This window comes from Aedes aegypti, chromosome 3 (assembly GCF_002204515.2).
Source record: "Aedes aegypti strain LVP_AGWG chromosome 3, AaegL5.0 Primary Assembly, whole genome shotgun sequence".
Classification (NCBI taxonomy): domain Eukaryota; kingdom Metazoa; phylum Arthropoda; class Insecta; order Diptera; family Culicidae; genus Aedes; species Aedes aegypti.
The window spans coordinates 246,324,229-246,339,733 of NC_035109.1; the positions used below are offsets into that span (position 1 = coordinate 246,324,229).

A 15,505-nucleotide genomic window follows, 5' to 3' on the forward strand; every position below is an offset into this window, starting at 1 on the left:
TAAAAACCAATCAGAATTTATGATGATGAGTATGAATGCATTTTGCTCCATATTTGAAATAAATGTGGTCAAACTACAATTTTGGTCTTGCACCTTCTGTCCCCCAGTTTTGGACATCGTGATTTGTTCCACCAGTGTCTCAAAATTCATTTTCATTGATCTTATCGAACATGCTATCAAATATGGAAATTGTGCTGTTTTTCATCATACAGTCGACTCTCCACATCTCGATGTTCTACATCTCGATATCTCTCCCTATGTCGATGATTTTTTCGGTCCCTTCATTCTGCATACATTTTCCTTCTTTATATCTCGGTATCCTCTATATCTCGATATCTCCCTATTTCGATGTGATTTTCGTTCCCAATTTTCCCTCCGTATGTCGATAGTTATTTTTGTTGCTTTAGAAAAGTATTGTATTTTGTCTCAAAGGAGAAACGAATAATTTTGCATGTTGAAAAAGTTGGTTTAATCAATATTCAATCGCTCAATTTAAATCAAATTATATCATAAACGAACTGATCCTTGAGGTACGCAGATATGTCATTTTTGTAACGCTGTGCTATTCAAATTAACTATAACATGATTTTCACATCAAGTTAAGTATATTCGATACATTTTTAATTATGAGTTTTCAGCAATTAGGAGGAAGTTGATCGATTTTTGACCCGATTTGACACAAGAGATTGCTTTATAACTCTAGCATCAAAGTCAAAATGAAACCTGAAATATTTTTCCCAAAAAAATATATGTAGACTACCGAAATTGTCGGAAAAGTCGGTGAAAAAATGAGTTTAAGGAGATTTTTTTTAAATTGAATTCACAACCGGAATCGAAACGGGTTTTATCTTTAAAAATCTATTATACGCAGCGAAGTAAACTATTGAAATCCACAATTTTTGTCTTATGATAAATTGCACACTTACTGCCCTTAAAAGCATAACTGTCCCATATGAATTTTCAAATCAACACATTTTTTTCATCGCAACATTCATGTTTTAATATATACTTTGCTTTTCATATAAACATTCACATATTTAGTTTGAAAATATGACATTGATTCAACATATTGATGATTTCAATTGTGGTAAAACAGTCTCTATATGAACTTTCAAACCAAATAGCAACTGCAGAACGTTAATAGTCCTCATGTTTATATTTTTGCTGATCAATTGTAGTAAAAGAAGTTATTTGTATGATTATTTTAAATAAATGGAGCATGCAGAATTTTTTTAGAAAATAATGAACATTTGTATGAGAAGACGAACTTCAAACTTTGAGCGCTATTTTCTCAATGCTTTCATTTTCAATATGGCACAGTTATGCCTTTATGGACAGATTATCACTATATGAAAACCGTATATATCCTTCCAGTACCGTTCATTATCAAGGTTTCGATGAGTTGCACACATGGGCCTAACCATCGCAAGGTGCTTGGTTCGATTCCAGGTCGCTGCGGGATATTTTTTTCAGATTTTAGTTGTTTAACCCGTATTTGCCCAGCAAATTAAAAAAAAATTCAAATTACTGCCATTTCAGCAAATCTTGACGTATTGCCTTCGTTTTGGAATCATCTGGATGTCTAGTTTATCGATCATCATTGGAATTTTTGGAAATGTCCATCGGTTTGGAGTTATTCCGGTGGGACACTGGGTCAAATCGGGTAAAAAAGACCCCTACTTCCTTTTCAATTACCTTTTAACCAACTAATTCATGTGAATCTGACTCTATTTCAATTTGTTTGCGGACGTTATGTAATAACTAATTATTTTGTAGAAGGTGGTGACTAGGTGACCAATTTCCTTGATTTCCCACAACCGTGTCTGTGTTAACTTTTGCAAATAATGAAGTTTAACATACAAATTTAGACAGCTCAGACGAAAAATCAAATTGACCTATCTTCTGCCGGTTCTAAGAAGTTCCCATAAATAACCGAAAAAATATACCCAAGGCAAAAGCTGGTCTCAATGTCTAATGTAGTGCACCCATAATCTTCGTAATCGAAACTTTAAAAAAATCGAGTTGGAGTCATCTTCTTCTTTCTGGCGTTACGTCTCCACTAGGACAGAGCCTGCTTCTCAGCTTAGTGTTCTAATGAGCACTTCCACAGTTATTAACTGAGAGCTTACTATGCCAATGACCATTTTCGCATGTGTATATCGTGTGGCAGGTACGAAGACAATTTATGCCCTGGGAAGTCGAGAAAATTTCCAACCCGAAAAGATCCTCGACCGGTGGGATTCGAACCCACGACCCTCAGCTTGGTTTTGCTGAATAGCTGCGCGTTTACCGCTACGGCTATCTGGGCCCCGAGTTGGAGTTATATTCATACCAATAAGTAAAATAAAAGTTGATTGAAGAGGAAGTTGGAGTCATTTTCAAAAATTGGACATTTTCAAAAATTCCAACGATCCTCGAAAAACTCGACATGTAGACGATTCCATTCGTACTAAAACAATTTGAACTTTTTCCATTTGCTTGACGGATTAAGGCTTATGAATTTCAATCCGTTTCCTTGAGAAAAAAATATATGACATTCGTATGTGCTTCGATAGTTCTGTTTCCTGAATGTATGATTTGCCACTCATAATATGACCAATTCCCGATGCAGCCCAAAGTTGTAAGAAGCGTCTGGAAGGATTTGAGCGGTCAAAAAAGGTTTGTAAGGCATTTTGAGGGATTTTTCAGATGGCGGCTTTCCAGATTCTCGTACAGGCGTGGAATATATTAGTATTTTCGGTAAATGGCCTTCCAGCCATGCTGAAGGTATCTGGGTTTGATTCCCGGTCGGTCCAGGATCTTTTCGTAATGGAAATTTCATTGACTTCCCTGGGCATAGAGTATTATCGTACCTGTCACACGATATACGAATGCGAATATGACAACTTTGGTATAGAAAGCTCTCAGTTAATAACTATGGAAGTGCTCATAAGAACACTAAGCTGAGAAGCAGGCTCTGTCCCAGTGAGGACGTTAATGCCAAGAAGATGAAGATGAAGAAGAAGAAGAAGAAGAAGAAGAAGTCATGTATAAAAAAACTGGGAACATCAGAGTATCTCTAAAGCAGAATGACAACTCAACAGTTCATCCCATTATTTTGATGCGCCTTACTTCAATATTTTGAGTCGTACAACTCTAATTAAAAAAAATGTTTTTTTGGAAAATATTTAAAAATAGGAAACTTCATAAACTACTGTGCTACGTCACAAGTTTTTAGTGAAGCCTGACTATATCTTTTAAAATGCTGTTGCACTTAAGTTGCCATTTTGATGCATGTTCCCCTAGCCCTGCAAAGGTTAGTCTTGAGATCGATCGGCAAAGACAGTCCCATACAACGATAGAGGGCTGCAGATGATGGTGATGACGACGACGACGACGATGATTCAGCCTGGCAGACAAAATTGATGCGAAAAAGACCGGTTGCAGGCAATAAAGTTCGAGTCCGAGTTTCGTCAGATCTGGAAAGGGCCGAGTGACTGCCGGTGCAGTACCACGACTCGAGACCGGTGAACGAAATGCAAATGTATTTTGTGCATCCTCTACTAGTTGATAAATGGAGGTGGGTGGGGAGGTGATGTGCAGCATCGATGAGGTAGCCATACGAAGTCGGTTGCATTCACAGCATACGAAATCGATTTCGGTTGGGTTGTTCCTCTTTTCGTCCGGCGTTCGGCACTGGAACTGAGAGGGTTTTGCGCGGGTTTCCGCACGAGGAAGACATAAATCAGTCCATTCAATTGGGTTAGCTGTAATTTCGAAACATCATCGTTGAGGCAATTTCAGAGTTCAATTGCGCATTCCGATCAGGAGGCTTTAATTGAACAATCACTATCAAAGAAGCAAGCGTTTGGGCGGTGCCGTTCGTTTTAAACGGTAGGTGCCATGCTGACCATCCCAGGTCGTCTAAAGTCGAGACGAAACGCAATATGTCGTCATCTTTGGGATCGTGGTGTGCAAATGGGCGACACTAACTGTGGAGGAATGGCGTTTTGTTCCCTACGGGAGCACTTTACAGCTAGGTGGACGTAGTGAAATTATGCTGATTGGGAAAAGGCGTACAAATGGAATGGGTTTGGCTTACAGCCAATGAGAGACAGTGGAATCATAGGTAATGGTCGATTCAGTTCACATTCGAACAAGGTCAGCTGGTTGGTTGGCCAAGTCTTTCGAAAAAAATTATGACATACTATTATGGTGCTGATGCCAAACCGAATAAAGTTTTGGAGACACTATTGGGAAAGGAAAGGCAAGGTAAGAAGATTCAGGCTTTTGAAAGCATTTTCACCTAATAAATGTTTACCAACTAATTGGAATCGCAGTTGCGCGAAAACTGCGTTCTATTGGGGATGTAATTTTTAAACAAGAACGAGAAAACTTTTTTCCATCGTTTTCCGCCTAGTAGATAACTCAATTACAATCCGTATCCTATGAAAAACTGATCAACGACGTAAACGTTCGTGCATCCTTCGCAAAGGTCAAACCACATCCGAGAAGGAATTTCCATCCTTTGTTCGCATTTTCTCATTCGCCCGGCAGCCGGGCCAAGACCGAGAGACGAAGGTGACACTTTTCCCGATCGGCTTCGAATCTGAACTTGACTCGACGGCGGCGCTGCGGTTTGGCATTGCTGGGTAATTTGAAGAGGTTGAAACATCCTAGAAATGTCACCAAGCCCCTGAAGAAAATAAAATCATCGTTCTCTGAGGAATGGCAATGAGTAGGATTCGTTCCCCAAGGGGGGCAGGGAGGGCGTATGAATGTTTGAATTGAAAAGTCTGGGAGGTTTGTTGACGTCAACGGCCACGGTTTGAGTTCAAATAGAATCGCTTACAACTGGGCAAAAAATGCACGACGCGGCAGCACTGAACTGCACATACATACATTGATTTGCATACAACGGGGTATTTTTATTTCTGCTCTATGCATTTGCGTCCAGTCAGCCGGAAGGAAGCTTTTGTTGTTGGCATTATGGGCATGGCTGCAGTATGGGATCTACGGTTCCTGGTCCGGACGGTGAGTTTGGGTCATTGCATTTTGCGTGTGATTGCAATCGTTGGCATGGGATCACATTACCGACAATGGAGAGGTAGCTGTCGGATCCAACGGATGATTGTGTCAATCAAAGGTTGTGCTATTGTAATCTTGTGTGAAAGTATTAGTTGCGTATTCAATATGACTCACGTTTATAACTTTAGATAAACTTTTGGACCCAGAAAATTTAGAATAAGAATTGACGGGTCCAAACGCACAGGGAATGTACGTGACATTTTGGTCGGTTTTTAGACCTAAGTGTATTAAAATGAACATACAATTTCCAAGCATAAATAGCATATTTTAGGAAAAAAATCATATTTTTTTGCTCTCATACATTGCTGAAAAAACTTCAAAGTATTTTTACTTATTTATTTACTTTTTACTTCTATTACTTACACCAATTTGTTTCTAAAGGCCCAAACGCAATGATAGCGGATCGGCAACGGAAAGCGGAACCGGTTCGCCAGCATGAATTACACCATCTCGACTGAGCTGTCAACGAACTAAAGTGAATCAACACTGAGTCAACATACATGTCATAGTTCGTGCTGGCGAACCGGTTCCGCTTTCCGTTGCCGTTCCGCTATCATTGCGTTTGGGACTTAATCCATTTAATTTTTTATTTGTATTTAATACAGACATTCCATACATGTATATCATTTGGTTTGGATGCCTTCATTGTAATTTTTGAAAGCTTAAATTTCATCTTACGTGAGTTCTAGATACTTTCCTACTTGAAGGGTTTTCAGAATCATCAGGAGTAATCCTTCATGTTTACAAGTATGAGCATGAACATGATTGTCAAAGTCTCTTGGCTAAATGGCATGTGGCTTACCCCTTCTTGGTTATGGTTAAAATCCCCCACTGAGCTGAAAATTTTGAATCATATTTTTGGTATGAAACCACCTGAAATTCGAAAATTTTTCGGTTGTGCTGCTTCGAACATCATATTTGGCTTATTCAGTCCTGAATATGCTAATCTAATTTCATTTTTCAAACTTGAAAACTTGGCCCAGATCTCCGATTGAGTGAAAGATCACCAAAACAGATTGCTGGATGGGTTCCAAAAAACGTGAATCAACTTTTGTCCAAAAACCACAAATTTTCAAATCTCATAATTGAGATTTTTGGGATTTTGTGGTTTTCTTTATGGTATTACGATCTTAACATTTCTTACTGCATAAACGTGAGTGATTTTGCATGAAATCCTGAAACGTATATTGTCATTTCTTTAACATTATTATTTATCTTTACCGAGGGTTTTCCCCACTACTTCCATTGTCATTTCTGATTCCAATTGCAGGAGGGCTCACATATGAGTGTAGCATCAATGAACTTTATGATCAAAACTTGATTACAGTTCTGATATAACTTGAAATTCTACATAAATAATGTGTTTAAGCACATATTTTTTAAATTGCTTCAAAATCTATAATTATAACTAAATATTAGGCTTTGCAAAGGTAATCTTTGAAAATTGAAGTTGCGTTCGTATTTTGTAAGGAATAATTTTCCTCGAATTTGTTGAAAATCGATATATTATTTCTATTGAATAATTTTTGCAGCAGGTGTGCAAGCAACAAGTTGCATTTCACAATTTTGATTCGATTTTTTGAAGTTGAAGGTAAAGCTGCCGTTCTGTGATGGATATCTTTAGATTTTTCGGGTGCACGACGTTAGGCATAAATACATTTGGCATAAGGACGTTAGGTATAAGTACGAAGTACGTAGAATTACGATCAAGGATGGAAATCTAGTGATCATGACAAAATAAATGATGCATCGCGGTTGTTCTTTATCATGCGAGCATAGCAACAACGATAAACCATTAGTCGTCAAGGCCTAACAACAAACTCCGCTCCCTGAAAAATGAATCGCTCGGCATGTGTGCTAACGATCAATTGTTCGCAAACCTAAGTCATAACTTTTCGTGAAATTTTAAGCTTTTATTCCGCGATCTGTCTTCTGGCATGCCATTTCTGATCAGAAAATCAATCGGGCATCGTTTGGGCGGAAAATTATGCCGCGAACGCATTATGATTTATGTTAATCGCAACATGTTACAAGATCCGACAAACGGTTTGTCCCGCGACAAACCGACAAACAGTGCATCGGATGCTCCATATATCCTTAGTATGCGCGCGTAGTGAGCTGTTCAAATCATGCTTCAGCAAGAGCGACGGCCATCTTAGACCATTCAAATACTATGTTGTTAGTCGCTAGAGGTGATTTTTTTCCATCCTTGATTACGATAGACATTATGGACGTTTGGCATAATTTACATTAGGCATCATGTCCGATAGGCATAATTTCCAAAATAAAAAAATAAAAATATTTGTGTGAAAAGTGAGCTGATTTTTTTGGTATTTGTGGAGAGCTTCAAAGCTCCAAAGTGTGACCTTTGAAATACGTTTGCCCTGCAGTTGTTCCATAGTTGTGAACAGTGAATCAAATTGTCATCTAAGGAGACAAAAAACAAACAACAATACAAGCTCGCTCACAACCGTTTATCCCAACTTTTGTGGATTGGGATCCAATCAAAAGCAAAATTGTCATGACAATCACAGGACGCAACACTGTTGCCACCTTTTCAACTCGCGATTAATCAGTTATCTCAAACACAAAACAAAATTTGTTTAATGGATGCTGTTCGATAATGTTCCAATATGTACCAACACAGAGAAAGATCTCGAAAATTGCCATGCGAAGTCCAGAAAATCGCTGCGCACGTGGTGATCGATTGTTGTCATATTCTGTTCAAGTAATGACTAACTGATGTTGCGGAATAACATTGTTGCAATAAGAATAGGAGACGACGATGTCTTTGTTGCTGCGTGTTTGGTGACAATTGATTCACTGGTTGTGAATCCTTTGAGATAAATTTCTAGAACAAAACTTGATTAAATGATTAGCATGAAAATGCTGTTATTTGCCTTTATTAGCTTTGTGGTAACTTCTGTGACCATAGAGTAAAGCCCTGCTGAAGGTATTTTATTTCGGTTTCAAGTCGATCCTTGGCCATGAAGTATAAACGTACTCATGTATCATGCACAAATAAGAATGCAAAATGGCCACTTTGGCAAAACAAAAATTTTGTTAATAACGGTGGAAGTGCTTCTAGAATGAAAAAAGAAAGAACAGTCTATTTTTTAAAGAAGGTATAATTGATGATGAAACAATACAAGATTTGGCGTCAAAATGATTGCAACATAATAAAACGAAAGCACGTCAAAAATTACGTTTGGAGTAATCGAAGTAACTGCAGTAATCGGTTTTTTTTTTTGATAACTAAGGAAACCAATGTTCTTGTTCGTTACATTCATATCAGTTGGAAACAAATTATTCTATAAAACTTATGACTCCAAAGAACAGTCTATGTTGATGAAATTAATTTAAATATAAATCGACAGTTTCAAAACTTATAATCATCTTTAAATCATATTTTGAAAGAACTTTCAATGTCTGAAAGAAGGGTGAATTTGTACTGAATATACCAAAAGCTTATACTCAATTAGCGCAACTCAAAAGAATAACTTATATTTGAAAGAAGGGAAATTTCTGGGAGTATAATAAAATGATTTTGCAATATTTTAAAAGACAATTTACACCGTCTTCAGCCATAAGGCTGCATAGACTGAACATAACTTACATTAGACAACGGACACACGGAACGACCAGTGGACCAATGAAGAATTTTTCGTTTGACGAAAAGTTTTCTCCGACTGGGGCGGGAATCGAACCCACACTCTGTAGCACAATACGCCTAAACGACTGACGCCGCTAACCGCACGGCTACGATGCCCATATTTTGCTCACTGTCGTAATATGCCTTAGTTTACCCAATCGATTTCAAAAAAAAGGCTGATGCCGTCAGTGGGATTCAATACAATCATAAAAAACGAAAGTCACCTTCTGAAATCTTTGGTTTCAAACTCATTATGCCAAACGACTATTATGCCAAACGACTATTATACCAAACAGATGACTTTATGACAAATGACCATTATGCCAATCGACTTTATACTAAACGGATTCATGCCAAACGACTTTATACCAAATGACCTACCTCCTACAAATTAATTAATTTTATTTTATTTTTGAGAGAGATTTTCATTATCCTATGGTCATTTACCTCTTAACACTTCAGTCGTCGCGCTGTTGTATTTTGTACAACAATGGTGAAAAACCCCGCTTATCGTACACAGCATCAGCGTGGTAGTTCTGATGGTGACTGGCGCAAAGACTGAAGGGTTAAAACAATTTAAAGTAACTGATCATTATTTAAACATAAAGTAAAACTCTATAGGGCTTAAGTCACCGTCGATTGTTATATTTGGAGATTGTTGATATTTTTTGGTGATTACTACAGACTGAAACACGATTATAACGTTTCGGCTTACTTATTTTCAGCCATCATCAGATTTGTTTAAATCGATCGTTCGCCACCAGTGTGGTTTTATTACAGTAAACGATTACGATTCGTACTGAGAAGACGTGTAACTTTTTCGCAAAATTTCACATCAATTTGTCCATTGATTCCAATTGCAAAATATATGTAATATTTAGCTTTCGGTACTTAGATTTTTATTTCATTTTTAAACTCAAATATTTTAGGTATAAAAAACTGTACGCTCGAATGTATAATAATATACTTCATCACCTTCAATTTGATAGTAAAAATGTGTTTTTTTTTTGTTAAAAATAACAAAAAAATCCATGTAAATTGATTTATTTTTATCTATCTTCATTAACGAGATTTTTAACCCAGTGTTATTTTTTTTAAATTAAATTCATTAATAATTATAAATAAATAGGTCGAACGATTTATAACTGTATGTTTTGTTGTGCACTGATTAAAGTTGAATTATTTAAAGAGCATGTAAAAAAATCGGAATTGGTTAAGTATTCATGAATTTATTATCAAACATAGTCCTTTTCTGCAAAACCACAAAGTTATATAAGCTTCTCTGGAGGTTATATTTGGGCGTTCTAGTTTTTCACACCCAAAATTTTCATATAGGACAAAGCTTTCACGAAGGCCTGTGACCGAGTTCCCACCAGTTCCATTCATGAGCCAGGACATCAGGAACCCTTGAGACAATATGGTGTGTGTTTTTGTGTTTTTATGGGTGAATAAAATATTTGAACTTAAGGCATCTAAGTGTTGAGTCTTTTCATGAAGAACTCCTGAATGCTATTTTGTAGCTACTTTTATAAGTGTACCTAGCCTACGGTATTTAACGGATTCTTCGTCCAAAATGTTCTTCCAACGTTTATGTAGCTATTGAGTATATCCTACCTCATGATCCTAACCTCTTATCTAGTTCATGTCTTCATGAAAGTTTAACGCAGCAAACATATGTTCGCATTTCTCCCACTACCTGGCGCTGGTGTGTATCTGAAATTAAGTATTTCGAGCATGTTTTAGCTTATAATCCCGATCAGGTAGCAAGTCCTTGTCTTCCGGATAGTTTTTCAGAGGATTATTAGCAATTAATTAATTAATTAATTGTACAGCGTCATCTTGGTTCATAATTCTGTCGCTATGTTTTAAAATTAAGTATTTAGTGCCATGTTCTAGCTAAAGATCCTGACCATCATGTAAATTCATGTCTTAAGTAAACTTGTTCAGTAGGGTCATACCTATGGAAAGTACCACACATTGATACGTGATACTATTGCTTGGTGGTGCCAGTTTTCGTATAAAATAATGTAGTTTGAAGCATGATCACGACCACTTAGCAAGCTCGTGTCTTCAGCAAAATCATTCCGAAGCTTCCAATTGTTTTGAGTTTTCTCAACAACATCTCGTTCTATGTGGTCAAGGTTATAAGCTAGAAATAGCAGAAAAATATTACATGTACACTAGCGATACATAGCGGCAGAATTGTAAACCAAAGTGTGCTGCTTTCAAGTCTTCTGAACAATTCCAATGAAAGACGAACTTGCTCTGAAGTGTCAAAAATTCTCAAACTTACATGCACCCTATCGCCAAGTGAAGACAAAAGTGCTAATAGAAAATACACCATCTGATACAATATGTACAAAAGTTTGACTTTGGTCCAAATTCACAAACATTCTAAACTTTTGATATGAATCATGTTGAACTTTATAAAATTGAAAATTTATAGTCTTATAAAAACGATAGTGTGTATCACCCTAATTACAAGCATTCTAATTTTGTATCAGCTTAGAACTTGTTAATCGGTATTGCGCATGAGAATAGAATTTTAGAACGGTAGTTTCAAACTATTTTGGAAATTACTAATTATTAAGTAGCATTACAATTGGACCACCCCGCACTAAACGTGGAAAGTTTTCTTTCAGTACAATGAAGCCTTCAAACTTATAAATTTGCATCAATTATTTTATTCTCTTTGGTCCACACAACATAGCATCGTAAGCATAATTCGCATCACACTTTTGTCACCTTTGTCAGCACTTCAGAACGATTGGTTCAGTTTCATGTCGTCGATGTGATAGACCAGCACATCCTTGAAGTACATGTTCTTGGTGAAGAAGTAGGCGAAGTTGATCTCGCGATCGAAGGGGAATCCGAACGGCAGGTCATCCACATACTTCGAGCCCGAACCGACTCCGCAGCTGTAGGTGTATTCATAGGTGGAGAACTGCTCGACCTTGGGAGCGTAGTACGGGGTGACGATGAAGTAGAAAGTCATTTCGAAACCGCTCGGAAGACCCTTCGGCAGCAGCAGACGATCGGGGAATCCGCAGTGAGCTTCCGACATATCCAGGACAAACTTGTCTTCTCCCTTGTACGCCATCATGATCTTCTTGTACAGATCACTGTACGAGGTGCGATCGCGAATGCTCCAGAAGTAATCACGCGAGTTACGGACGACGGTGTTCTTGCCAACGACAAAGTCATACACGTACTGATCAACTTCGACGAAGTATTTCTTCAGGTACTGCAGCTGCTTGAAGTCGTAGAATTTAGGACCCATATACATGCGAACGACACCCTTGCCAGCGAACTCAGAGAAGACATCCATGGTGTAGGTGAATGGCTTGTGATTGATGCGTTTCTGGCGAGCGAAGACAGAGAAATCGAAGAACTTGTCCGACGAGAAGCCAAATGGAATGGCGTTGCTGATATCGGCATCGAAATACTCGAAGTAGGTCATCAGTTTGTCGAAAACGACATTCTTGATCTCGAATCCCTTGAAGTTAAGTTGATCGAAGGTGTAGTATGGCAAGTAGCTCTTGAACTGCCAGTAGTAGCTCAGAATTCTGTAGTACAGCTGATAGAAGAATGGATCACGCATGGATGTCTCGAAGTGCATCAAAGCGCTTGGCCAGACCTTCGATCCGCTGTAGAAATAGTCAGAGCCACTGTACATGAGACGAGCGAAGAATTCAATGTACTTGTAGTAATCCGTATCGTAGCTGTCTGGGTTGGCGTTAATCAGATTTCCAAGGTAGTCAATAGATTCGGGCTGGCGGAAGTCAATCTTGGTTCCATCATCTAGATACAGGTATCCTTGGTCGATAACTTGTCTGATTCTTGCTTCGTAGTCCTTGAGCAGGTCAATCTTGTAGTATTGATCCTTGGGGAGAGAGTAATAGTCGTTGCGTCCATAGAAAGGCATTCCATTCCAGTAGCTGATCTTTGGAGTATATCCGGTCTTGATTGGTTGATCCCAGCTAAACTCTTCGATCGGTCCCATGAAATTGGCTTGACGTTCCAAGTAGTAACGGGCAATGAGCTGCTGGTACATGTACAAGTACAACTCTCCACGGCGATCCTTGAACAGGTTGAATTTGCTGTCTCCCACGAAGAATGGATAGTCCAGCATGAAGTAGTAGTAGTAAGCGTTCAGACCAAAGTCTTCGGTAAAGTAGCTCAGCTTATCTTCGCCGAAATAGTCCATCGGATACACAGCGGTGAAGTTGGAGTAGACTACGTTGTATTTACCGTTGCTAGCAAATCCAAATTTGGGCTCATACATCGTCTTGTACATTGCCTTATGGATCATGTCGGTGTTGAAGAAATAGTAGGGATAGATTTCGTAGATGGCTGGCAATACGATGCCCTTGAGGTCTGGACGGTGGAAGGTGGCCATTGTCACTGCATAGATGAACATGCCCTCGTTGACGTTCTCGCGAGCCCAAATAACGTTCTTGTAGAAAGTTTCCCAGTCAGCAGCATTGTAGAAAAAGTTGAACAACAGATAAGTCTGCTTCATGTACTCCTTGTTGTAGATGGTGAACATCTCACCCTTCGGCAGGAATCCAAGCTTGTAGTAGTCGAAGAACTCGACAACTTCCTTGTAGTTCTGGAAGTGGAGATCAAAACCATGAATGGAGTTTATTTCCCAGTACAAAAACTATATTCTTACCGTGTACTTAGTTTCATCGAAAACCCATGTCTTGGTGTATGGCATGTACTCCTCGAACATGAGAGGCAGATGGATATTGCGGAACACTTCGAAGAAGAATTTCTGCTTCACCAGAAATTCTTTGTCGGCTGCGAATGTAAAACAACGCCAAATTGTCAGTGCGATAACTCATTTTCATTAGGAATCGACTTACCATATTTGAATCCTGTTACCGATTTCTCCACGGGAACGTAAGCTGCGCTGGCCAGTGCGACCAGGCACAGTGCAATAGCTGCAACCGTCAGTCTCATCTTGATCTCTCCTGTTCGGGCTCAACTGTGAGCATGTCCAGTCGATTGGACGGGCAGTGGCTTTTATAGCGCATTCAATGTTCTATTATCAATCGATTAATTTGTTGTTTTATTACGATAGAGATGAGCACCTGAAATGTATTATTTGTTCGTCCTTCTTGTGCTCTAGAACTGAACTTTTGATAACACGGGACTGCGATAATCACGTGTTCTTTTTGGTTGCAGCATGGCAACGGCTTACGGATGAGTGCATTATCGAAAACCGAAAATTTGGCCAGCAACAGAGTCTGTTTCGGTTGCAAAATGCATTTTAATCAGTATACAGGGTGGCATTTTATACAGTACTGGACAGAATAAAGTACGCATTGGCCGTTTTTCCATACAAAATGGTCAAGTTTGGAGATCTGAATCTCAGCTTTTAGAGGTCCGATTGATCTGAAATTTTCACCACAGCCTAGATATAACATAGATTATACTCAATTAAAATATCACTGCATTTGAAACTCAATCTTTTAAATTATTAAAAATCTCTCAATTTGCAAAAAAATGCAAAATTTAATTTTGAAAATATTTTCAAAACAATCAGTTTTTCCGAAAAATGATGTTCTAGAAACTAGTGTGTCTTATCAAATTGTACATTTTTGCAGAAGGACATATTGCTCTAAATATTTTCATTTAAAAATTATTTTTACTTTAAAATTTTGTCATTTTTCTCGAAATTTGAGATTTGCGATAACTTAAAAGTTCGTTAATGAAAAACTATGAATTTCTAGCCTAGCAAATTTGAGGTTACTTTCAAGCTGCGGTGAAAATTTCAGGTCAATCGGACAACTAGAAACCGATATATAAGACTCCAAACTTGATCATTTTGTATGGAAAAACGGCCAATGCGTACTTTATTCTGTCCGGTACTGTACATGGTGAAAACCAGACTGTGTTCTGCTTATAATGAAAAGTTTGTTAAGAAATTTTGATTTCTGGGCTTTGCGAGTAATTCTATTGCTTGCAAAAATCCTTCCTCGATTGATATTTTAGGATTTTAACTATGTAGGGTTCGATAACAAGTATTTGAGATTTTTCACACTGAAAACTCTATTTACGTAATTCCGCTACGTACTATTCAGATCTTCCGAACCGATGCTATCCGGGCAGATACGGAGGTCGATCCTGCGATTCCGGTGGTTGGAAGCTTCCGATTCACAGGCGCCCTGACGATAATTTGTCGCTGCACAACGCGATCTACTCAACTAGTCCCGACGGTGGACTTAGCCTACTCCGGAGCTGCCCAGGCAGATGCCGAGATCGGTCCTTCGCTTCTGGTGGAGGGAAACTTCCGGTTCACATGTGCCCCGAGGACCATTTGCCGGTGCTGTTTCGCGAATAACTCAGCTTGACGCCGGCGGTGGACTCAGTCTACCCCGGAGCTGACCGGGCAGATGCCGAGGTCGGCCCTGCGATTCCGGTGGAGGGAAACTTCCAGTTCACTGGCGCCCCGTGAAACATTTGCCGGTGCTGTTTCGCGAATTACTCAGCTAGACCCCGGCGGTGGACTCAGCCTACTTCGATTCGACGTTGGTCGGCCATGTGCCAGGGTCGGTTCTTCAATTCCGGAGGATGACCTCCGATTTGCAGGCGCCCCGAAGACTTATTACCGATACTACGCTACGACCGCTCTACTCGGTCTAGTCCCCGACGGAGGATCTTGCCTACTCCGATCGCGACCCAGAGCTTTCTGGTCTCCACGTCATCTGCTTTGCAGCAACGACATAATCATCCCCCAGTTCACCGCATTCCAAATGCTTCCATGCTGACACATGTTTT

General features: G+C 38.9%; 2 protein-coding genes across 4 annotated transcripts in view; one reads left to right on the plus strand and one right to left on the minus strand.

Annotated features, from left to right (window-relative positions):
- LOC5565233 (focal adhesion kinase 1) overlaps positions 1-15,505 on the plus strand; it is a 322,375-nt gene that overhangs the window by 55,353 nt on the left and 251,517 nt on the right. The window lies entirely within an intron of this gene.
- Positions 11,384-13,729, minus strand: LOC5566631 (hexamerin-1.1). The gene is made up of 3 exons (XM_021849318.1): positions 13,588-13,729; positions 13,395-13,522; positions 11,384-13,331 (listed from the first exon to the last, which is right to left on the minus strand). The coding sequence occupies exons 1-3, from the start codon at positions 13,682-13,684 to the stop codon at positions 11,478-11,480; spliced, it is 2,079 nt and encodes a 692-aa protein (XP_021705010.1). The 5' UTR covers positions 13,685-13,729; the 3' UTR covers positions 11,384-11,477.